Source organism: Colletotrichum paranaense, assembly GCF_030867605.1.
Source record: "Colletotrichum paranaense strain IMI 384185 chromosome Unknown Scaffold_9.1, whole genome shotgun sequence".
Lineage (NCBI taxonomy): Eukaryota > Fungi > Ascomycota > Sordariomycetes > Glomerellales > Glomerellaceae > Colletotrichum > Colletotrichum paranaense.
In genome coordinates this window covers 2,417,172-2,438,605 of record NW_026848967.1, presented here as the reverse complement: position 1 = coordinate 2,438,605, position 21,434 = coordinate 2,417,172, and the positions used below count along the sequence as shown (strand labels likewise).

The window sequence follows — 21,434 nt, the reverse complement described above, 5'->3', positions numbered from 1 at the left end:
ATGTTGAATCTGAAGCGAGAGGAATGGTTATTAGTTGCTAACAATGGACTGTTCGTTCTTCGCCTTTTCTCGCTTCTCAAAGTGTCTGATTATGAAGATACTCGAAAGCTCCAAAACGCTCACTCCACACATGACGGAGAACCCCATATGGAAGGACGGTGCATATTTACCCACATCGAGGATCACAACTGCAACAATTAGCGTCTTTTCAAGATATTGAGGGCAAGATAGTTGCAAACCTGGAACCCATGCAATGAAAGCTTGGCCTAGGGTCTGTGCAACCCCAATAACGATCGCACGCTCCTCCATGTTCTTGTGCATGATCTCAATTGCCCAGGCCTAAGGTAGACGACATCAGTATTAGAGAGGCAGGAAAGCTGCAGAAAGAGTGGCTCACGTAAAGGACCGGCCAAAAGCCCCACGAAGCGGCGTTGATAACATATCCGACAAAGGTCAACGCGTAGCTTGATTCAACTGCAACCATGATCATGCCGATAAGGTTGATGGTCTGCGTCTTGTCAGCGAGATCGGGATGCCGATGTTTCATGTACTAACAGCTGGAATCAGTAAAACCTGCCACCTCTTCCCCAACCCATCAGAGAGCCAAGCATATAGCAGAGTGGTCACGAGACCGACGGCTTGCGCTGCGGTAGGAAAGAGGTTGATCTGATAGACCGTAAAGCGGTTCAAGGACTTCAGCCAAACAGAGAAGTAGTTAAGGGGTTGTGTGACAACGCAATGGCAACTGCGAGTTATGTCAGACTGTTCCATACTGGGTATCATGAGAAGTACGGAGAACTCACATCAATGCGAAGCTGAAGACGTAAATGGGCCAGTTCGTGAAAATACCCAAGACCCTGGCTTTTGTCAAAGGCTCGGGTTTGCGCCGATCGATGGCTTCCATCCTCGCGATATGCTTTGCCTGCTCACTCGGACGCATCCAGCGAGCCCTTGTGATATGAGGGTTATCAGGGACGGCGAAAAATCCCCAGATGGGAGCCCAGATCGAGATTATGCCACAGAAAATGAAAAGCCACCGCCAACCTGGGAGGCCGCCGGCTCCATTGAGACCTCGATAGATTGCGGCTTGGAGGTATCCGCTGAACATGCTAGCAGCATAGCTGGCCGAATAAAAGATTGAAATCCGCTTGGAGAGTTCTAAGGGGCGAGGTAAGGACAAAGAAGTGAGTCTTCGCACAATGGATGCTCTTACCTCGAGGCGTGTACCAGCTTCCCATGATGGTCAGAACGCCGACGGCAAAGGGACTTTCAAGGAATCCTAGCAGGAATCTCATTGCTAAGACATGACGAACGTCCTTGACAGCGGCAAAACAAAATGTGACAATGGTCCAGAGAAGCTCCGCCACGGGTAGGTAGATTGAGGGCTGAACTGGAAGATGTTAAGCTTTTGGGCTGTATATAAGAACTGATTGCATTCCAAGAACCTACAGCGAGTGAGCAAGAACTGTGAAGGAATTTGACCGACCAGATACCCGCAAGTAAAGAAAGTTTGTAAAAGGTTGTACTCGTTGCCTTGAAAGTCGAGGTCTTCCTTCATACCGCTGACATACGCATTTGCTATTTTTGGTAAGAACTTCACACATTGTTTCAGTGTCTTAGTGCCAAGAGTTGCCCTTACTGATGTTGCTTGAGTCGAGTAGCCTGACGAAATATCCAAAAGTAGCCCAGCTTCTGTCGTGAGCATGGTCAGCGCAGCTCTGAGCACATATTCAAAACATGGGATTCTTTACAATACGAAGAAGTCGAGGCGTTGCACAAGGCGATGTTCTTCTTTCGTTCGAGGACCATCCCATATGACACCGCTTAGGAGATCCCATCTTGATGACGAGGGCTCTTGAGGCCCAAGATCCTTACCAGTATCTCTTTTTGATGCATTTTTGGAGTCCATGGCAGTCGCAGGTCGTTAGGTGGATGGTCGCGGATGTAATCAGAAGTAATTCGCAATGCTACTTACTTTTGTACCGACATGGTAGGGGCATCAAAAACCCTTTGTGTCCCTGCTGGTCAGAGCGAGGCCGACAGAGCACATTATCGGCCTGTTACCGAGTCCTCAGAACTGATGCAACTTTAGAACGAATGACAACATAACATGGCAAGTGGGGGTTGATTGAATGGAGCCAAATCCTGGTTCTTGTGCACTCTTCAGGGATGATGTCTAGCAAGTCTCAGAGACCACCTCGTTCCCCTCTTTCATACGAATTATGGCCCTACTTGTACTTGTATTGATCTCCAATGTGGTCGTGGCGGAGATGTTTCTGGCCAACACCATACATCCTCTCACGCAAAGTGATTTCATCTCCCGATAGTCCGTCGTACCCGTATAGCCCTCTTCGGCGAAGCTCAGGCACTAGCAAATCTACCACATCTTCGAAACTCCCAGGGGTTGTGACATATCCAACGTTGAACCCATCTAAATCTGCAATCTTCACCCACTCCTCAAGGAAATCTGCAACACGAGCTGCCGACCCAACTGGCACAGGCCCGTTCCCGCCGATGGCCATGACTTTTCCAATATTTCGAGGCGTCCAAGCTGGAACGTCATCGCCACGGTATTTCAGACTGCTGACCATGGAGTGTACCCGCCCATCAATGGTAGCATCATCTGGTCTTATTTCTGCGTCTAAATCGTATTTGGCGAGGTCTATTCCAGCATTACCTGAAAAGAATGCAAGACCAGCTTCGAAGTTCGCAAATTCCAAGGCTTTGCGGTATTTTGCAGTGGCTTCTTCGTCTGTTCTCGCAATGACTGGTGTAATGACGGCGAAAATCTTGACACTACCAGGGTCACGGCCAGCTTCCGCTGCTTGCTGACGAATGGCTGCTACGCGAGGCGCCAAGATGTGAGGTGAAAGCCCCGATATCATGATACCCTCTGCGTGTTTGGCAGCGAAAGCTATGCCAGCGCTGTGAAGGTTCAGCCGAAAGTAGGCGTGTGAATTGTATGGTTCGTACTTACGATGATGTCCCTGCTTGAAGCAGAAATGGAGTTCTTTGAGGTGAAGGATGCAGGATGTGAGGAGCATCCACATTGAACCTTGCCGTATGATGCTTGATCCAACGGATACGACTGGGATCGGCGTAGATGTTGTTCGTTGCATCTTTCTTGAGAGCATCGCCTGCCCACGAGCCTTCCCATATTCTGACCTCTTAGCCTAGGACCTTCGTGTATACTCATATGACCTTACTTGTAGAGCAACTCCAAGTATTCATCAGCAGCGGCATATCTCTCATCATGTTCGACATATGAGACCCCGACCTGAAGAAAATTATGCATGATCTTTAACAGGACCTTCTTGCGGAGTCTAACTTACGGCCTTGGCAGCAGATTCCTTGAAAGAAGTGACGATATTCCAGCCAAACCGCCCTTTGGTAAGATGGTCGAGTGTCGAGAACCTCTTTGCGACGACGAATGGTGCCTCGTAACTCGTACTGGTTGTTACAATGAACCCAAGTTTCTTCGTTACAGTTGCCATCGCCGTCACCGGCTACTCCTAATGTCAATGCATGGCCATCGGTACAAATGTTACATTTGTCACTTACGATAACGGGGTCGCCCATCGGGAACTGACAACTTGTCCGTATCGTTGGTCCAGCGCTTCCATTGTAGATATCGTGTTGACCATAAGTATCAGCCAGAATCAAAGCGTGAATGTCTCCCCGCTCAAGTGTCTGCGCGAGATTGGTCCAGTAACTGAGATCTCTAAATTTGTCGGCGACTTCATCTTCGCCCCTGCGCCACTGACCGAAGCAGAGATGGCTCGGAGTGAACATGTCAAATGCGTTGAGTATAATTTGCCGCCTGGCAGAAGGTTCCATCTTGGCGGGGTAAGCTCGTTCTGCGCTGAGTCCAACTCGTTGGCGGAAATGGGCCGGTGCTGCGTCTGTTGTCAACTTGCCATCGGCGGAAGAGAGCAAATTTCCATTGATAACTCATTGCGCACTTGGTCTTGAAGGATCACGCAATTCGTCCGAGCCGATTTCGGCAGTAAGTACGGATGTTCGAGTTTCGCAATGTCTTATCAGAATTAAAACCCGGACAAGCCCGAGATTTAGTAAATTCGCAAGCTAGATAGCGTATGGCGTATCATGGAGAATTGATGCATCCTTGATTGTATGCTTGTCTGGAACCAATCGAGTCTTCCTTCCCCTCAAAACACATGCGAAGGAAATTTGTTTCCAAGTGTCTGCAGCACGCTGCATGCACAATCCTATTGCATCGGGAACAGGGGGTATTTGCAAGCAACCGTGATAGTTGCGTCATCCATGTGATACGCCGGTAATCGACGATAATGAAGATAGAAACTCAATCGCAATCCATACTTAGAGAAGTGTTAAGCATTGTCGTCTCGTTTTTGTCAGAGTGATCAATCATGGCGCCAGGCGCGATACTAGACCCGTCTATCGATGGCGCAAGTTCCCTTCCAGCGGCTGACAACAATATTCTTCGAACCATTAACCCTCATTTCTTAATAGAAGAGCATCCCATTGATGAACATCAAAGTGTCCGAGCTATCGTTGTGGGTGCCGGCATTTCTGGCATCACCGCTGCCATTCTACTTCCCGCGAAGGTTCCCAACCTAGATCTCATAATCTACGAGAGAAACGACGATCTTGTAAGTTGAAGGAGAATGGTATCAAGAAGCACTAGTCACTGATACACGAGGCAACGAAGGGAGGCGTCTGGCATACCAACATCTACCCTGGTGTTCGGTGCGATGTACCCGCTCACGCTTACCAGGCTACGTTTGCTCCATCGACAGATTGGACCGAGGCGTATGCCACCGGCTCTGAGATTCAGTCTTACTGGCAAGATATTGCGGACAAGTACGACGTGCGCAAGTATATCCGCTTCAGGCATAGCGTCACATCTGCGGAATGGTCTGAGGAAAAGGCCAGATGGATCGTCAAAGTTCAAACAAACGATGGTGTAGTCACTGACGAAGCCAACTTCTTGATTACTGCCACGGGCCACTTCAGCGACCCAAAGCTTCCTCAGTATCCAGGAATCGATAAGTTTGAGGGCCACCTACGACATACCTCGAATTGGGACCCTGAGTTCGACCCGAAAGGAAAGCGGATCGCAGTCATTGGAAATGGCGCTTCCGGATTACAAGTGCTCCCGCAACTGCAAAAGATCGCTGCAAGAGTTGATCATTATGCCCGCAACAAAACATGGGTTGCAGCACCAATCGGAGGAGAAGATCTGGCAGACTTTGTTGCAGAAAACATTGGAGACGCCCGGACAGACGTGGAGAAGTATCTTAAATTTCGGAAGGCTCTAGAGGCAAAGCTTTTCAGCCGCTTCGGCGGAATCTTCAAAGACGGACCTCAGAATGCAGCGGCCGAAGATTACATCAAAGAGCTTATGAGAGTACGACTGGGGGCGGATTCCAAGCTTGCTGATGAGATTATACCTGAATTCCCAATAGGCTGTCGTCGGCTGACACCTGGACCTGGCTATCTCGAGGCGCTAACTGCGGAAAATGTCAACTACATCACCGACCGGATCTCAGAGTTCACTGAAACCGGCATTCGGACTGTGGATGGTGGGTTTCAATTTCTGCTGATCTATGGAGCATCTTTGACTGACTCGGTGATTAGACACTCTTCGCGAAGTTGACGCAGTCATATGCAGTACAGGTCACGACATTACATTCAGTACGCAGTTCCCTGTCGTTTACAAAGGACTTGATCTCCAGAGGGCTTGGAGACCTGGCGGCAAACCAGGATTCCCTGACACTTACTTGGGAATGCTTGCTCCCGAGGTTCCGAACTTCATCACTGTACTTGGACCAAACGCCACAGGACCAGCCGGAACGCTGTGTCATGCGGTAGAGAACCAGCTCACATACGTTGCCAAGATACTTCGCAAATTTGCGACTCAAGGCCTGCGGACCATAGCTCCGACAACAGCTGCAACTCGTGATTTCCGAGCCTACACTGAAGCCTTCTTCCCGCGGACTGTCATGAGCGAGCACTGCAGCTCTTGGTACAATGGTGGGATCAAGGGCGGGAGAATCCATGGCCTCTGGCCCGGCAGTGCTGCTCATGTTGACCTGGTTAGAAAGGATCCGAGGTGGGAGGACTTTGAGTACACCTATCAGAACCCCCAGGGAAACAGGTTTGGGTGGCTGGGGAATGGCTGGACCAAGAAGGATGTTGCGGCTGCTCACGGCGACGCTGGGGTGGAACTAGATCTTACTCCTTGGTTGGAGAAAGGCGCTTTAAGTGGTGATATTGACCTTAGAAGCTACCATGAGAAATGGTGGGTGAGCTAGGAGTTGTTTCATCGTTGCACTGCACCCAAAACTGGGCATCTAAATTTCATTACCATTACGGATACTACTTATGTCTAGCTGCAAGAGCTCAAAGCTCCTGTCTTCTGAAACGCAACTTCGACTGACTGCTCGCCACCCAACTTGATATCAAAACTGGTGTTCCATCCATCAGCATCGACACTTCCACTGGCTGTATAGACGGACCACTGGCCTTGGTCCTCTCCAGTAGCTTGGAAGTTGATCTTCTCAACGTCCAGTCTGGGAACAATCACTCCCTGCCTACGGACCTCATGAACCAAATCCATAGTTAGGCCATCAGCGGTGGCGGGTACACGGTCCTTGCGAACAAGAGCTTTGACCGTGACCGGCAGCTTGCCATCCGCCACATTTCCGATGCAAGATTTAGACTGCTGATACAGGAGGACATCACTCATAGGATATCCGTTGCCAGCATTGTCGTACGTGATAGTCTCGTTGGATGACGGCTTCGTAACGTGGATGTAGAACTTGCTGATGCCCGTGTCAGGGCTGATTGTGGTGTCAAACTCCCACCAGTGGAAGCTCTCCCTCCACAAGCCAGAGGCACTTCCACCCTGAAAGGTTGCCTTGCGGGTAGTGATAACGTTCGATCCGTTGCCGTTGCGGTCAGCGTACGTCAGCTGGACCGAGAGATCATTGGGGTCTCGGCCAGTGACTGCGGTGGTGCGGATGCGAATGCGGCCGCCAAACGACAGGCTGCCATCGTCTTTGAGGAAGAGCCCGCTGATGTAGGGCTTAATATCTGTGGCTACGATGGGGTCGCTGAGTTTAACGTTGGCAGGGACGGTATCAATCATGCGACTGAAGATGTCAGCGCAGGTAGTCTGGAAAGCATTAGGGTCGGCCATGGCTTGCATCGTCTTGTTTCCATCTGCAGCAAAGATACGCTTGTCTGAGTTGAGGGTGTCGTTTGTGCCAACAACCAGAGGGTTCTTGGTTGTGCCATCCAAATATTCGGTCACGACGACGTTGTCGAACTTGGCAAATTCGGTGTCAAAGTGGGCTACGGTATCGTTGTTGGGGTCCGCCGCGACACCGACGATCTCAGGGAAGTCCATGCTGTGCACGCCTCCCAGAGTATGACCGCATGCCACCATGGCAATCATGTCGCTCTGAGAGAAGCCTGCCTTGGTGAAAGCCAGCTGGGTAGTGTTGAGATCGGTCTGAGGCTCAGGGACACCGGCAGGGCCGGCTTCTTGGGCGTCAATACGGCCGGCACGAAACGGGATTTGGATACCGCCGCACGCAAAGCTGGCGACGAGGACACTCATGGCCAACAGATCAGAAGCAGAGGCGCGAATGGAGTGAAAGCTGCTAAAGAATCCAAACGTGTTGTTGAAGGCGCCTCCAATATTTTCCGGGCGATCCAACTCGAAGAAGATGGACGCGTCTAAACCACCGGTACCGGCGGCAGCATCGTGCGTGGCCATGTCGTGGAAAGCGGCGCGGATCCATTCAGCAGAGTTCTGACGGCCGGGGATGCTTGTGCCGAAGCCACACGTAATGACACCTAATGAGTTGTCAGTAGTTAGTCGATAGTCGGTGGTAGAGAGACAACTGACCATCGATGAAGCCCCTGCGAAGGTATCCGGACTGCAGAGAGAGGTGATCCTCGAGCTCATCGTACTGAGAAGGCCAAACATACTCTGTCGCGGCGATGGACGCTAGAGCGAGCGTGGAAAAAATGCTCTGCTTCATGATGAGTGCAGGCCGATAATAGCGAACGACTGGGACGAAAGGCAGTTGCGCGACCAAACATTCAGTTCATCTGACATCGTGCCAGCCCTCATTCGCTTTATGGGTTTCCAGAAAAGCTCTTCCATTTCGGCAATGCGACGTTGGACGGGGCGACCCTTGGACCCTGCAGTGATGGGACGGAGACATTTGGGCGTTTGGAGGGACAAGATCTCGTATTCCCCTTTCCCACCAAGTTATTCCGGTTCTTTCCAATGCCGATAGTGAGGTCCCATCATCCCATCAGTTCCTACCGTTGTGGACCATGCCCAGATATGCTTGAAGTTAAGTGCTGGACTAGTTCATTTCCCGAGACTAGGCCTCCCTAGCTTATCCCCAATGCATCGTGGGGAATAGTCTCCTGCCCAATAAGGCAGCTGTAATTACCTAGCACACAGCCTGAAATACGAGCGACGTGGGCGACGATCAGCGCACCGTCGCAGCGTGCTGTTGCTTGTTCGTGTAAAGACGCTGCAGGGGCGGACGCCCTACCAGATCCGGATCACCCGACATGGAACTCGGCCGGTATCATAGCAAGAGGAATCCGAGGTATCATCCGACAAGGCCATCTGAGGAAGCAGTTCTTTCGAGACATGTACCTAGCTGTGCAAAAGCCGAAGGCTGGCAAAATAGGGTAGACAAAGCTGTTGTGGCTGAACGTTTGAACAGTTAGGGGATGCCTTCTGGTGCGGAAGTTACCCACTTTGTCCACACAATTTCGGGGCTATTAATGAGGTTGGCAGAGAACCTAACTTAACTGCTGAACGTCTCCTCAGTGAACAAAGTCACCTTGGCTCAGGGGTGAAATGTGCTGTGAGACTGTGTAACTTGGCGCTGACCAAGTCGCGTCCAGTGTGAGGGTGACGGAAAAACAGCTGCCCGAAACCTTTCCTCCCGGCTCTGGACTTCTTCCGTTCCAGTGCCTGTCGGGATTATGCCGTCATCGAAGTCAATTAAGGAGCTAACGCTTCGGCGCTTTCGGAGCTTCCATTGAGAGTCCGACATATCTCCCGGTACCTTTATCACCTCTCCTTATATTTCAGCTTAAATACTACGTGTGTAAACATAACGAGTCAATATGGGCGACGCTTCAATCCTTCACATGCCGACGACCCTTATATTTGGGGGCAATGGCAAAACCGCCCGTCAACTGACAGCAATCCTTCGGGACGCCGATACCCCTCACACCATCTTCAGCGTTATCCGCAATCCGGAACAAATTCCGGACTTGGAAGCAATCGGCGCAAAGCCAATTGTCCAAGACATCTCTACAGCTTCCGAGGTCGACTTCATTAAAATCATTGAAGGCACCCGGCCCGACGTTGTGGTGTGGGCAGCTGGCGGCAAGGACCCCAAGTCCGCTGAGGCTGTTGACCGGGATGGAGCCATTCGCGCCATGGATGCCCTGGCCAAAGCCAACGTGGTCGCCAAACGCTACATCGTCGTCAGCGCCCTCGACGTCCGCGACCGAGACAGCAAGCCCGTCCCGGACTGGTATACCGATGCCGATGAGAAGCTCAGCGACCGCATGTGGGGTATCATCGGTCCCATTCTCCGGGCTAAGCTAGCGGCCGACACGGAGTTGAGGGTGGGGAATGCGGCTCGCAAGCTTAACTACACCATTGTGAGACCTGGTGGCTTGACTGAGGAACCTAGCACCGGAAAGGCACGGGCAGGAAAGGTTGGTACCGTCGGCATGATTCCCAGAGAAGATGTCGCCAAGGTCGTCTACGCGGCGATTCAGAATGAGAAGACCTACGGGCTGGCATTTGATGTGTTGGGGCCCAAAGAGGACAGCCCAACGATCAAAGAAGCTGTCTCACAGGTGGCAAAACATCATGAAGATACGTTTGAGGGTTATTATTAGGCAAAAAATCAACTGACGTATTCATGAATGTCTTTTCGATCAGATCTAGCACCACCTCAGTCTCGCAAGCTGGAAGCCAGGGCTCAACCAGTGGTTGCTTCTTCAGTCCACTTGGCCTTCATTGGCTTTCGACCATGGATTGCCCAACTGTAGAATATCAGATCAGTATCGAGAGAGAGCTCGTCAATAGGCGCCGTCAATGGGGCATTCTTCTTACACTGTGAAGTAGGCATGGATACTTTTGTCACCAAGATCTCTCCGTGCTTCCATAGCAAGTACCATCACCTCTTCTTTTGTCCAACTCAGAGCCCGAGTCAAAGGTGCCATAAGAAATGCCTCCCAATTCATAGCCAGATTCTCATAGGTCCACATGCCGAGATCTTTGTAATTCCTGTCCTTTGGCCATGAATTCGAGGGCCACTTATATCGTTCCAAGTGGATATCCTCAAAGCCGACCTCGGCCATGATATCAGCCAGTGACTTAATATCTTTGAAGGGGCGCTGGAAGAATTCTGCCGCCTCCTTCAGTAGCCGCAGACTCTTCATCAGGGATGAATCGTCTTTTAAGGTGTCGTCGTCAGATCGGGGCTCGGCGTCGATTTCCTGGATTTCGAGATAACCGCCTGGGTTCAGATGACTATTGAAGAGTTGAGGTCAGACACAATCATCTTACTCAAAGTTAACGAGGTTTATGGACAACAGTACTCGAAACTTTGTTGGAAGTATGCTTTCCAATCATTGATGCAAGAGTCGAGTACACGGCTATGGATGTAGTCAAAAGGCCGAGAATACGTCCAGCGCTCCTCTAAATCGTCGATCTCAAAGCGGACATTCGGAGGTACACTAAAGGAGCGTTAGTAAACTATGGTCTCTGGCTTTCGAGGAACATTTCGACCTAACTCACAACTCTGGTTGGGCAGGAGACAAATCAATGCCGAGGACCTATGATATCAATGTTAAGAAAGCGCAAAAGATTTACCACACTCGTAAGTCGTAGAGGACTATGCAGTGTCGAACCTCAGCTTCAGGGTGTTCATCTCCGAACTCCATCGCCCAAATTCCTGTTCCTGTGCCGACATCCAATACTCGGCCAACTTTGGATCCGGGATCATTGGGAGGCGCTGTGCCCAGTCGATTGCCGAAAGTTCTGATGAACATATTATGTTGTAGGTCTAGTTGCCGGATCTAATGTTAACGTGGCAGGTCTATTGATGCACCCAGCGGCGGGAGACACCGGAGAGAATAGCGCCAGGTTGCACAAACCAAGTCGATCGTTTTCTCTCTCGTCATTAGGGACATAATATTCTGCCCGAGTTTAGTGCTCCCACTCGGAAAGTTCCGCTAGAAAAACTCACTCCCGTCTTTGTACTTGTGATAAGTCCTGCCATTTTCTAAGCGGTAATCAAATATCGAGCTCGACAGGCTTGTGCTAGATGAAGCAACACTTTGCTAGAAGAGAAGTCAATCGATGGTTCCATATATCGCCTATCCAGGGCGGATCAGAGCAGGCAACAAACGCTGGTAACGGAATCATCATCGTCCGTGATCTGAAGAAATATACATCTCAGTACGCTCTACGCTTCCTATTTGTGAAGTATTACCTCGTCGGCAGCAATGTTATCGCGGTCTTCTATAGCGATATTGCCTTGATTTCCGCCATCACCACGTGGCGGGCTCCTGCCCGCGATATCTGCCGTGCACATCGTTGGTAGTGTTGTTCTCACAGGCGAGGACGCGGGTGTGCTGACGTGGGGGTGATCCCGGTGGATCGAGACAGTCGCGTCTGCAGGCGACCAGCGGCCAAGTGACAAAGTTATCTGAATTAGAAATAAATAAGAACGAGACTCGACAGTAGCTCTGTCAAATATAATATCTCTTGCAGTGATTGACTAGGATGTGTTGTTACCCCTCTTCTTGGCTGGAGACTGGCATGCATGTTTGCGGCGAGCGTCCCATCCAACGCCATTTCCGAGCAGGAACCCCCCCGAAAGATGATATGATTCACGTATAAGACCCCAGAAGTGGATCTATGGATTTACGGTCCTAGTCAAATCTACCAACCAACACTATCCTCAGGTTGCCCGCGGCTGGATCAAGGTATCTGACGATTGGGTCCTTGCAGGTGCGGCGCATGCTTCAACTATCAAAACTTCTGACCGGGAAATACTCTTAAAGTAGCGCAGTCCTTGGAATTGGGGGCAGGTAGATGATCAAAGTTAACAAGAGGTGGGATCCAATTGCAAGATTCAAACTTTCCTGGCTGAAAACTCGGTGTTCTTACTGTGTAGCTAACATGTGAGCACGCACGTCCGGCGCAGACTTTGAAGTTGATGAACATGCATGATGGCTACTCTGCTTCAACCATGTCTTGGATGATATTCCGTCGCTAAGCCACATTGCATACCAACCACATCCTCAATATCAGCTCAAATCTCAATGGAACGTTGCTAGATTAATTGGCCGCAACTTCCTCCGCAGTAGGCTTTCTACCGCAGATAGACCAACTGACCCGAGAATTAGCCAACTTACTTGTAACTAATGGAAGTGCCACTTACAAAGTCTGGTACGAGTGAATGCGCGGGTTCTTCATCTCGTTTCGGACTTCCATTGCAAAGACTGTAACCTCTTCTTTGGTCCAGTTATGGGCTCTCGTTAACGCACCTAGCATGAAACCTTCGAGCCCAGCAACAGAGTTATCGAGGTTCCAATACCCAAGCTCTTTGTGTTTCCTGTCCCGAGGCCACGGGTTGGAAGGCCACTTGAATACCTTCACGTTAATGTCTACAAACCCGGCGTCGGCCATGAGGTCTTTCAGAGTGGTGTTGTCCTGGAATGCATGCCCAAACATGACAGCCGCTTCGCCCCACAGCTTCGAGAACCTATTTAGGGCGGCATCGTCGGCAAGTGTACCATCATCTGACTTGCAGTACAGGTCGACCTCATTGAGCTCAAGATATCCGTTAGGGTTCAGGTTGCTTCGGTGGTGGCATGATCAGCGTAAATTCAGTTGGTCAAGCTATGCTTGCAACTTACTCGAAACATTTCTGGATATACTCCTGCCAATTACCAATGGTTGATGTCATTAAGCGACTGTGAATGTAATCGAAGGGTTGCGAGAAAGTCCACGGCTCCTCGATATCGTCAATCTCGAATGTCACATTGGGAGGAACGCTATAGAATTGTCAACAACGCTGGTTTCAGGATTGAACCGGGTGGAGCTTACCATGCTGATTGAATGGGTGAAAGGTCAACACCAAGGACCTTAGATAGAAATAGGTTAGTATTTGAAATATTTGTTCAGCAATTTTTCTAATTACCTCTGACTCTGCATGTTCATCTGCAAAGTCCATTGCCCAAATACCGGTCCCTGTACCAACATCAAGTACCCGACCGACCTTGATACTGGTGTCTTTCGCGTTCACTGGGGCACGTCCCAATTGGTTGTCGAAGGTGAGGATGAACATATTATGTTGAATATCTGTTAGACTATTAATGATTGCGAGTTGAAAATTCGTAAGCAAGCAAGACATCCATACCCAATCGTTCGTTTTCCCTGTCATCGTTGGGCATGAGATATTCTTGTCTACACTTAGCTTTTGCTCATTCACAATGAGGAGAGACAACCTACTGCCATCTTTATAGCCATGGTATGTTCGCCCATTCTCTGTCCGATACTGGAGAACGGAGCTGGTCACACTGGTGCTTGATGATGCGACGCTCTAGATTTTGAAGTTCTTAGTAGACTGGCTCGTGGTTTTCCACCATTCGGTTGATATAGGGAAGAAGGAAGGAACTAGCACTTACCTCGCCTCTGACAGAAAGGTCATCTCCGCTGAGCTTTTCAATGGACAACTTCGTTAGGCAATTAAATCTAGTCAAAGGTGGTAAATAGTGTTGTTACCTCTTCAGCATCTAGTGCTGGCGTGATTTGCGTTGTGACATTGTTTGCGTTGTGAGGTGAAGTGCCTCGGGACGCAGCCGATTTTGGGCTTTGCCCAGCGTTGCGTGTTTGGTCAATGTCGGACATGGTACACGACAACTAAAGGTTCAGTGAAATGACAAGTCTCTCCTCAGTTCGTCTAGGCGAAGTTGGGAGATACGTAATTATGTACGGCTGCGTTTCCGCCCTCTTCAAGCTTTTGCATCAGATTGAACGCAGCGACCGGTCTCTGTTGGTTCTATCACTTGCAAACCCATCGTTCGATGGTAGGCTACCCCACTCCTGCGATGTGATACTCACGCACGTCTGTGGCGACCATGCCGGAGATGGCGGTTGTACTTCCTGATGAAGAAAACTACCAGTAATCTTTCATCCCGGTTACATCTCGCATGCAAACCTATTATATTGGAGCGGAAAGTCGGCAAATGATGCCTAAGCATGTGCCTCGTGTGGATTAGGCGGGCCAATACTGCTAAGTGGCACCCTGCGGCCCTTTCCATATGGGGCACGTAAATGCCCCGTAAGTAGAACGCATAACCGCTTACTATGAGAGCGTCTGGGTGCAAGGAGAGACTTCACACGCCTTGATATAGATAAATAAGAAGAATCGCTGGTCCATCTTCACAACAATGAGAAACAATAAGGGCCTATGGTTCCCATGTCGAGAAGCGTTCTAGCCCCCACGCACTTTTCTGTCCATACATTTCAGAAACATCTCAAGAACCCCGTCTTTCGATGAATGAAAAACATAGTACCCTCGAATATATTCTTTGAACCGGTATGAAACAACCTGAATGTACTTCTTCATGTCCCAACTAGGCTGAGCAACCAATTGTCTATAGCAACTCAACGCGTGTATCAGTGAAGTGACTTCTCGACCCTGCATCTCGGCGAAGTCAAGCCGCAACGTAAGGATCCACAGCTAGATCATGACTTACGTGGACTGAACGACCCTCTTGGGGAATATTGTGTTGCCATGATATCGGATATTCAACATCTGAGGCCAAGGCTCTTTCTTCCCTGACTCAATGATCCGGGGTCGCTGCCTCCGGCTTTCTTGCGTAGATCGACCAACTAGATCTCGTCAGTAGTGCGACGTCAACCGGGCTTGGTCATGTAAGCTTACATGGAAGAGTAGGAATGAACGTTCGGGTTGTTCATTTCCTTCCGCACTTCCATACACAGCACTGTCACCTCTTGGGGTGTCCAATTGTGTGCTCTTGTGAAGGGTGCCATGACAAAGCCTTCCAGACCAGCCGCAAAATTGTCGTAATTTCAGTACCCTAGCTCACGATGCTTCTTATCTTTTGGCCAAGGACTACTTAGCCATTTGAATCTTTGAATGTGGACGTCTTTGACCCCTACTTCGACCAGAACATCTTTCAAACCTTTGATGTCTTGGAAAGGTCTCCCCAAAGTTGCGGCAGCTTCTCCCCACAGGCGAACGACCTTATAGAGAACAGATTTTGGCTTGAGGGTGTCGTCATCACAGCCGGGATTGGGATTGATCTCATTGAGTTCCACGGTCTTGGGTTTCTGCTGACCTGATTGAAAACGAGGTTGTAGCCTGTATTACAGATCATACGTTTGGCAAAGAATGAGAGACATTGAAGCAACCACGATATTACAGATCTAATCGCAATGATTTATCAGAATTTTGTGAATGCTTTGACTCATGTTACCCCTCTCCTCGGCCGGGGACAATCATGCATGTCGGTTCCGGCCGCATCTCCTAATGCGATTTTTGTGGGTTCCCCGCATGGAAAGATTATCATTTCCGGAGGTCCTATCGGATTGAAGTGGAAAGACAGCCGGTGAACCCCTGATCAATATCAGGTGCATATCGTGTCATGCCGCGGCTGGTAACTGTCCTTTGTTAGTTTGGTTCAGGGCAAAACCTATTCTATGTTGGGAAGGAAATTCTCTCAACTTAGGCACTTCAATTGTCACAACATACTTTTTTCAAAATGAGGTGGGATCATCCCGAAGTATTTTCTGCACTCCTAAGTCCAAACATTGCGGCTCGCGAGGCATAAGGTCAATCTAATAAGGCCAGGGCTTATGCCTCGACGGCTACCTACAGGGTACGTGACCCGAGCAAAGGGCACAACAACAGACCTTGGCATGCGCAAACTTGAATGTGCCGCCTGCAGGATCATCATTCAGACCGCATTTCTCCATCCATTACTACACTGGGGGATTCTTGCCCTGCTCCCACAAGCTTGTTCCAAATTCTTAGATTTTCCCACGAACATAATGTCGCGAAGTATTCCCCTCGCACCTAGTCGTAGCTTACATGAATATGGTCCCTGCCAAATTGATGAGCACGGATTTCTGGGTCTTCCTTTAGCACCTAAACTCACCAGTGATTCGCGGTAAAGTCGCCGCGATCATCCATACTTCGCCAACTGGACCAAGACTTGACCGAGTCTTGAGAAGGATTCCAGATCTTCTGACCCCAAATAACGTACTTGAGGTCGAGCGTCTCACGGTTGTTCATAACCCACTCAGCAATCTCCTTGCCAGAGATAGTGGGGACCTGCAGAGGGATTAGTCGCGACGTTGAGGCAAATAATCAACGCGAGCTTGACTCACACCACCAGCATCAGAGCACATTATGTCTGTCGCTTTGCCGCAGCAATGATCCGAGTCGCCAGGGCATGTGCAGTCGCGAGTGCAGTAGATTTGCCTGACCCTCCCGGGAAATGCTGCGACAATCTTCTTTGCGCCGCTGACTGCAACTTGCTTACAGGCACCGACAGATGGAACAGTTGGGTCGCCGTAGACACCGAATCCGGTAGCAGTGGAGGAGCAGCATTTGAAGCCACTTGGTCCTGGACACTGATTGGAAGCAGATGTTCCTGCACAGTCGCTTGTCCAACGACAATTGCCCCCACTTCCGCAGGAAGCTTTGGTGCAGCACTTAATGTTGGAAGCATCGGCCGGACAAGCGCCGTCAATCGTTGTACCTCCGTTCGAAGAGCACGAACTTGTAGTTACGCAGACACCTGAGAGAAATATCAGTCAAAAGTCTTTCATCCAGGCAAAGGTGAAGTCATCATACCGGCTCTACCACCAGAGCCATAGCAGGGCTCATTGAGCGCCGCCAGTGCGACCTGCACTGAGATGGAGGAGACGAAGAGAGATTGGTATCTCATGATGAATTTTGAAAGAATCGACTCTGGGAGACTATGCTCTAGAAATGTTTTGTTGTGTTGCTGATTCTATCATGGCTGTCACAGACCGTGAAGCCCTGGGTTTATATACTTCGATGTTGATACTTTTCTTGCTTCTTACAGCAGCTTTTTCCCTTCCATGAGTTTGCCCGAGCTTATGCGACACAGGACATCAGCAAGGCAGCCGTAGCTGAAGGTATGTGCACGCCATTGCAGCATCCCGAGCTGACCATGAAGCTTGGCACTCGTCACTGAGCCTTACATCTGATGGATTGAAAGCCGATATAACGCTCGTCTCATCGAGATGTGTCCATTTTTGGAACTACCTCTGACCTGTTTGGTGGCGTCTAGTCCGGGGTTCGCCTCAGCCATCATTGATTAAGGTAGTTCCAAATGATTAGCCATTCGCACTGTTGTTTCCCTGCAGGGATGCAGCGGGATGGCCCTATAGAGCTACCTTAGCGGCCGAAACTAAGGTCTCACTAGCCTATGATAATGGGGCAGAAACGAACATGAGACCAAACATTACCCATGGTGCTAGGTGGAGGTCGATATGAAGGGCAAAGGCAGGATCTTGGACGTAAAGATAGGCTGATCTTCATCAGGCCACACTCATCATAGTCAGCACGAATACTGCTCCCCGGCGTCGATGGCCAACTTGAGGAACAGAACTCGGTTGAGTCTGCGAAAATATCATGAGGGCTGATTTGGTTCTTACTTTCCTTGGACTCCGTCTTTGCTGGCACTTCCAGTCTATCCAGACCCCATAGCGCAAAGTACGCACATAAGAAACAAGTCTTGAAATCCCTTGAAGATCCTGCAGATCTCGAGCCCTATGGGATGGCGTCATCTGTCACTTAGCTGGGGAAGCGAACTTGGCATTGTGAGACACTTTTATAAGACACTTTCTAAGCTGGTCCCTTGATTCGTCTTGGACCCTGTCGTGCCTGTCCCGGCACTCCTTGAAAGAAGCTACTCTAGCTGGTCAGACGGGGAGACAGATTCCCCGCTTCGTGGCGTCTATGTACCAATGTGCCATGCTGCCATGCCTTATTGAAATCTTCAGCTGGACACATGAAAAGCTTGATTATGACGTAGAACGAAGTCATCTGCAACCCTTCTAGAGACGGCGTGGAAGATGAAGACTTGGGGTTGTCTTAGCTTTACGGGAGTCGACACCTTCACTGTTTCATACCTCGCAGCTCAGAAGATGTTGTATGAGGATCCGAGGCTGTCACACTGTTAGTGTCCCTTTCGCAGGGGCTGTGTTAGAAGAGTTTGCAACGGAGCAAAGCGTCTTGAGGTCGGTATCGAGATCAAACATCTAGTCACTTGGACGCGGTGGTAACACTGGATTTGGCCATCTAGGTGCGCGTGTTTGGTTCGTGCCCGTTTTTCATCACGGGAGGGAAGCAACGTCCAATGATGGAAAGAGAGAAACTATTTCTACAATGTTATTTCTGAAAGGTAGTATCGACGGGTATTGAAGTGCATCGCTATATATCCCATTGCATAGGCATGCCACAACTCATCATAAGGACGACTATCCCTCAAGATTGCTTCGGTTCGGCTGTAAGCAAGCGCACTTTCCGAAATCGCTGATTCTAGTACTTCGAGAGGACTACGACCGGAACTGAGTGCGCTCTTGTGTATGTAATTTCTGATCTCTCCGGCCTTCTCCTCCTTATAAAACCTATGTTTCTCGTGTTAGCATTTGCTGCAATGCGACTTGACAACATCACGTACGATAATATGTCGTTCGTTAAGTTGATAAACTTCCCCATCTCTGGCGCCGCCGGCATGAAGCGCGATATATCAGGGCATATGTCTCTGTAGAAGCAAAAGTATGTGTAAACTTCAGGAAGACCCTCCTTTTCCCGGAAATAGTAGGGCCAGCTGGGAGCCTCCATCGAAGGGACAATGGTCTGATAGTCTCGGCGAATCTCGATGGCGTTGGAGTTGACAAAAGCTAGCGCGGACAGTACGATCAGATTAGCAACAACGGGATCATAGTAGTCTATTGTCGACCTCAGGACGTCGGCAAAGCACTCTAGGACGTTGCAGGGCTGCGGATCTCCTCGTGAGAATCGTGACTGGAAGTTTGCCAAGTTTGGGCCTAGCTCGGCGTTGAGGTCATCAATGATGAATCCAAGCCAGGTGAAGAAGCCGATGTGAACCTGAATATCGAAAGGGTGAAGGGGGTACATCTCCTGCGCAGAACATTAGCTTGATTACCTTATGTTTCTTAGTTAGGCAGCGAAAATTTGTGACGTGTAATTAACATACCGCAGCTACAGCCAAGCCGGCCTCGAATCTCATCATCGAGCCATCGTCCCGATTGACGTGTACGCCCGCCTTGCGACCTCTCGAGAGAACGGCCTCTCGGAGGACGTCTTTACTCTGCTTCGCAGGTTGGGTGTAATTGATGCACTTGAGAAACGTCGGGATGAGACATGAGAGATGGTGCCGGAGCCCCTCCATGGCCGGCGTCACTGTCAATGATTCTGTCATATCAACGTTTTCCACTTCAACAGTGCTTGTCAACTCTCTCCAACAGGAACTCGAGCGGCAAACGCTGTCTTTAATCTCCATAGGTCCCCACATCGAAGATCATTCCGTGTAAAAGGCTACATGTAGAAAGACCGTACTATGAGACTGAGCTGAGATGCTAATCCGAATTGTCCGCAAGGTATCGAAACAAAAACGCAGCCCGCGGACTTAACCTAAAGGTGCAATTAAGTAGAGTTTCCGCGTCACCATTCGACAACCAGGCGGTGAGTAAATGAGTCATGGAAAGAGTGAGAATGGGACTCGGGAGTTCGGTGTCGTTTTGGGCCAGTTTCCATAAGCTGCATCTTGTCACACCGCACTACCCCTAGGCTGCACTTTGGAGAGTCCGGGCAGGGCTTCAACTGCTACTACTGGAGTTGTGGAAGTCTGATTGTACATAGGTTGCATTGGAGAGACGCGGAGGATTTCATGCTGGATATTCTCCTCCAAACAATGGATATGTTTGCCAGGTTCTGAACATATTGTCTCTATCCCATAGCTCCCAATCAATGTCTTCAGGAAGCTATGCACGATTCAGTTCTAACATCGACGGAGTAGTGCAGGTCGTACCGGCACTTGAACCCGAAGTGGAGACTAATAAACTCTAAATATATGAATACAAGATGCGAAAGAATAGGACGAATCGTTGGACCCTTGACTTAGCGGAATACCCAGAGAACGACTCACTAGCGGTAGCAGGGCTTCAGTTGAAGTCGATGGGCGAATTTCGATATATTAAGCAATCTTCGACGATGAAGTCACTGTGTATGAGACTAGTCTGTCACCCTTCAGTTCTTCTATTCAACTTGTCAACCTCATAGCAGATCTTGTCTCGTATCCCATTATTCTGTCTCTTTCTGGACAAACAACCTCTTCAACATGTCGACCACAACCATTACTGCTACTCAGCAGGCGGATCGGAGCAGATTCAACTTCCAGCATCGATGGTTTGACAGGACGATCGAGCATTGGGAACAGCGCACCGGCTCTATCCGCAGTAAAAAGTTGAGGATTTTGGAAGTTGGCTCCTTCGAGGGCGGTTCCGCGACGTGGATCCTCGACAACCTCATGGATCACCCGGAGTCGACATTTATCGCCGTGGATACCTTCGGTGGAAGCATGGAGTTTCAGAATGACACATACAAAGAATTTGAGGCTTACGACATTCCCTCTTTGGAGAAGCGCTTCCGATCCAACGTCGCGAAATGCCGCCACGTCGACAAGCTTACCGTTATCAAACGGTCCAGCCTTGACGCTCTCCCAACACTGAAGCACCAAGGTGCTCGTTTTGACTTCATCTACATCGACGGATCTCACGTCGCTCTTGATGTCTTGCACGACGCTGTTCTCGCCTGGGGCATGCTCGAGGTTGGAGGCACCATTGTATTCGACGACTATACCTTGAACAGGTACAACGAGGAAAGCTACAACCCGCCTGCCGCAGTCGATTCTCTCATTCGATGCGCAGCTTTTGAAGCGCATGCCACCCAGGCAGGATCGCAGATGTGGGTCAACAAGGTGCCCCAGCTATTCCCGCCCACTCTTAACCCGGAGAGGGAGTTGATTGTTGAGGACGACTGAGCGTCAACTTAAGAGAGATTCGGATGGAATCGAAGTAGAGTAGAAATACAGGGTCCCTCGTTAGTGGGGCTGAGATCGTTGAACCAATTAAAATGAAATGATACATTCGCATCATGCTGGGTAGAGCCAAGTAGAAAACATTGCAATACAATCCAAGAACCTCACAATCAACCCTGTCGTACGTTAGTTGCTACTCCGTTGTTACCATTAGTGGCCAAACCAATGGCTGTCAGGGGACAAATTCCAGG

At 49.7% G+C, this 21,434-nt stretch overlaps 11 protein-coding genes across 11 annotated transcripts; 3 read left to right on the top strand and 8 right to left on the bottom strand.

Moving 5' to 3' along the window:
- Positions 1–30: 30 nt before the first annotated feature.
- Positions 31–1,909, bottom strand: CPAR01_11602 (pantothenate transporter liz1; the record flags this gene model as incomplete). The annotated part of the gene is made up of 9 exons (XM_060495861.1): positions 31–188; positions 240–339; positions 398–508; positions 556–745; positions 804–1,158; positions 1,214–1,390; positions 1,450–1,578; positions 1,640–1,692; positions 1,752–1,909. The coding sequence occupies 9 exons, from the start codon at positions 1,907–1,909 to the stop codon at positions 31–33; spliced, it is 1,431 nt and encodes a 476-aa protein (XP_060346209.1).
- Positions 1,910–2,228: 319 nt separating this feature from the next.
- On the bottom strand, positions 2,229–3,837 carry CPAR01_11601 (DszA family Xenobiotic compound monooxygenase; the record flags this gene model as incomplete). Its single annotated transcript, XM_060495860.1, has 5 exons — positions 2,229–2,925; positions 2,978–3,160; positions 3,207–3,277; positions 3,333–3,506; positions 3,562–3,837. The coding sequence occupies 5 exons, from the start codon at positions 3,835–3,837 to the stop codon at positions 2,229–2,231; spliced, it is 1,401 nt and encodes a 466-aa protein (XP_060346208.1).
- Positions 3,838–4,391: 554 nt separating this feature from the next.
- Positions 4,392–6,299, top strand: CPAR01_11600 (uncharacterized protein; the record flags this gene model as incomplete). The annotated part of the gene is made up of 3 exons (XM_060495859.1): positions 4,392–4,634; positions 4,694–5,567; positions 5,623–6,299. The coding sequence occupies 3 exons, from the start codon at positions 4,392–4,394 to the stop codon at positions 6,297–6,299; spliced, it is 1,794 nt and encodes a 597-aa protein (XP_060346207.1).
- Positions 6,300–6,373: 74 nt separating this feature from the next.
- CPAR01_11599 (WSC domain-containing protein) lies at positions 6,374–8,036 on the bottom strand (the record flags this gene model as incomplete). The annotated part of the gene is made up of 2 exons (XM_060495858.1): positions 6,374–7,848; positions 7,901–8,036. 2 exons carry the CDS (start codon positions 8,034–8,036, stop codon positions 6,374–6,376), a joined length of 1,611 nt encoding a protein of 536 aa, XP_060346206.1.
- A 1,114-nt stretch (positions 8,037–9,150) lies between these two features.
- Positions 9,151–9,939, top strand: CPAR01_11598 (NAD-dependent epimerase/dehydratase; the record flags this gene model as incomplete). The annotated part of the gene is made up of 1 exon (XM_060495857.1): positions 9,151–9,939. One exon carries the CDS (start codon positions 9,151–9,153, stop codon positions 9,937–9,939), a length of 789 nt encoding a protein of 262 aa, XP_060346205.1.
- An 83-nt stretch (positions 9,940–10,022) lies between these two features.
- On the bottom strand, positions 10,023–11,097 carry CPAR01_11597 (methyltransferase domain-containing protein; the record flags this gene model as incomplete). The annotated part of the gene is made up of 5 exons (XM_060495856.1): positions 10,023–10,086; positions 10,157–10,576; positions 10,645–10,782; positions 10,844–10,881; positions 10,957–11,097. 5 exons carry the CDS (start codon positions 11,095–11,097, stop codon positions 10,023–10,025), a joined length of 801 nt encoding a protein of 266 aa, XP_060346204.1.
- A 1,393-nt stretch (positions 11,098–12,490) lies between these two features.
- CPAR01_11596 (uncharacterized protein) lies at positions 12,491–13,966 on the bottom strand (the record flags this gene model as incomplete). Its single annotated transcript, XM_060495855.1, has 8 exons — positions 12,491–12,914; positions 12,973–13,110; positions 13,163–13,200; positions 13,257–13,417; positions 13,476–13,517; positions 13,568–13,658; positions 13,744–13,776; positions 13,841–13,966. 8 exons carry the CDS (start codon positions 13,964–13,966, stop codon positions 12,491–12,493), a joined length of 1,053 nt encoding a protein of 350 aa, XP_060346203.1.
- A 1,295-nt stretch (positions 13,967–15,261) lies between these two features.
- On the bottom strand, positions 15,262–15,393 carry CPAR01_11595 (uncharacterized protein; the record flags this gene model as incomplete). The annotated part of the gene is made up of 1 exon (XM_060495854.1): positions 15,262–15,393. One exon carries the CDS (start codon positions 15,391–15,393, stop codon positions 15,262–15,264), a length of 132 nt encoding a protein of 43 aa, XP_060346202.1.
- Positions 15,394–16,160: 767 nt separating this feature from the next.
- CPAR01_11594 (uncharacterized protein) lies at positions 16,161–17,037 on the bottom strand (the record flags this gene model as incomplete). Its single annotated transcript, XM_060495853.1, has 4 exons — positions 16,161–16,188; positions 16,243–16,418; positions 16,475–16,887; positions 16,944–17,037. The coding sequence occupies 4 exons, from the start codon at positions 17,035–17,037 to the stop codon at positions 16,161–16,163; spliced, it is 711 nt and encodes a 236-aa protein (XP_060346201.1).
- Positions 17,038–18,501: 1,464 nt separating this feature from the next.
- Positions 18,502–19,659, bottom strand: CPAR01_11593 (longiborneol synthase; the record flags this gene model as incomplete). Its single annotated transcript, XM_060495852.1, has 3 exons — positions 18,502–18,748; positions 18,802–19,265; positions 19,342–19,659. 3 exons carry the CDS (start codon positions 19,657–19,659, stop codon positions 18,502–18,504), a joined length of 1,029 nt encoding a protein of 342 aa, XP_060346200.1.
- Positions 19,660–20,484: 825 nt separating this feature from the next.
- Positions 20,485–21,186, top strand: CPAR01_11592 (SAM-dependent methyltransferase; the record flags this gene model as incomplete). Its single annotated transcript, XM_060495851.1, has 1 exon — positions 20,485–21,186. One exon carries the CDS (start codon positions 20,485–20,487, stop codon positions 21,184–21,186), a length of 702 nt encoding a protein of 233 aa, XP_060346199.1.
- Positions 21,187–21,434: the final 248 nt, after the last annotated feature.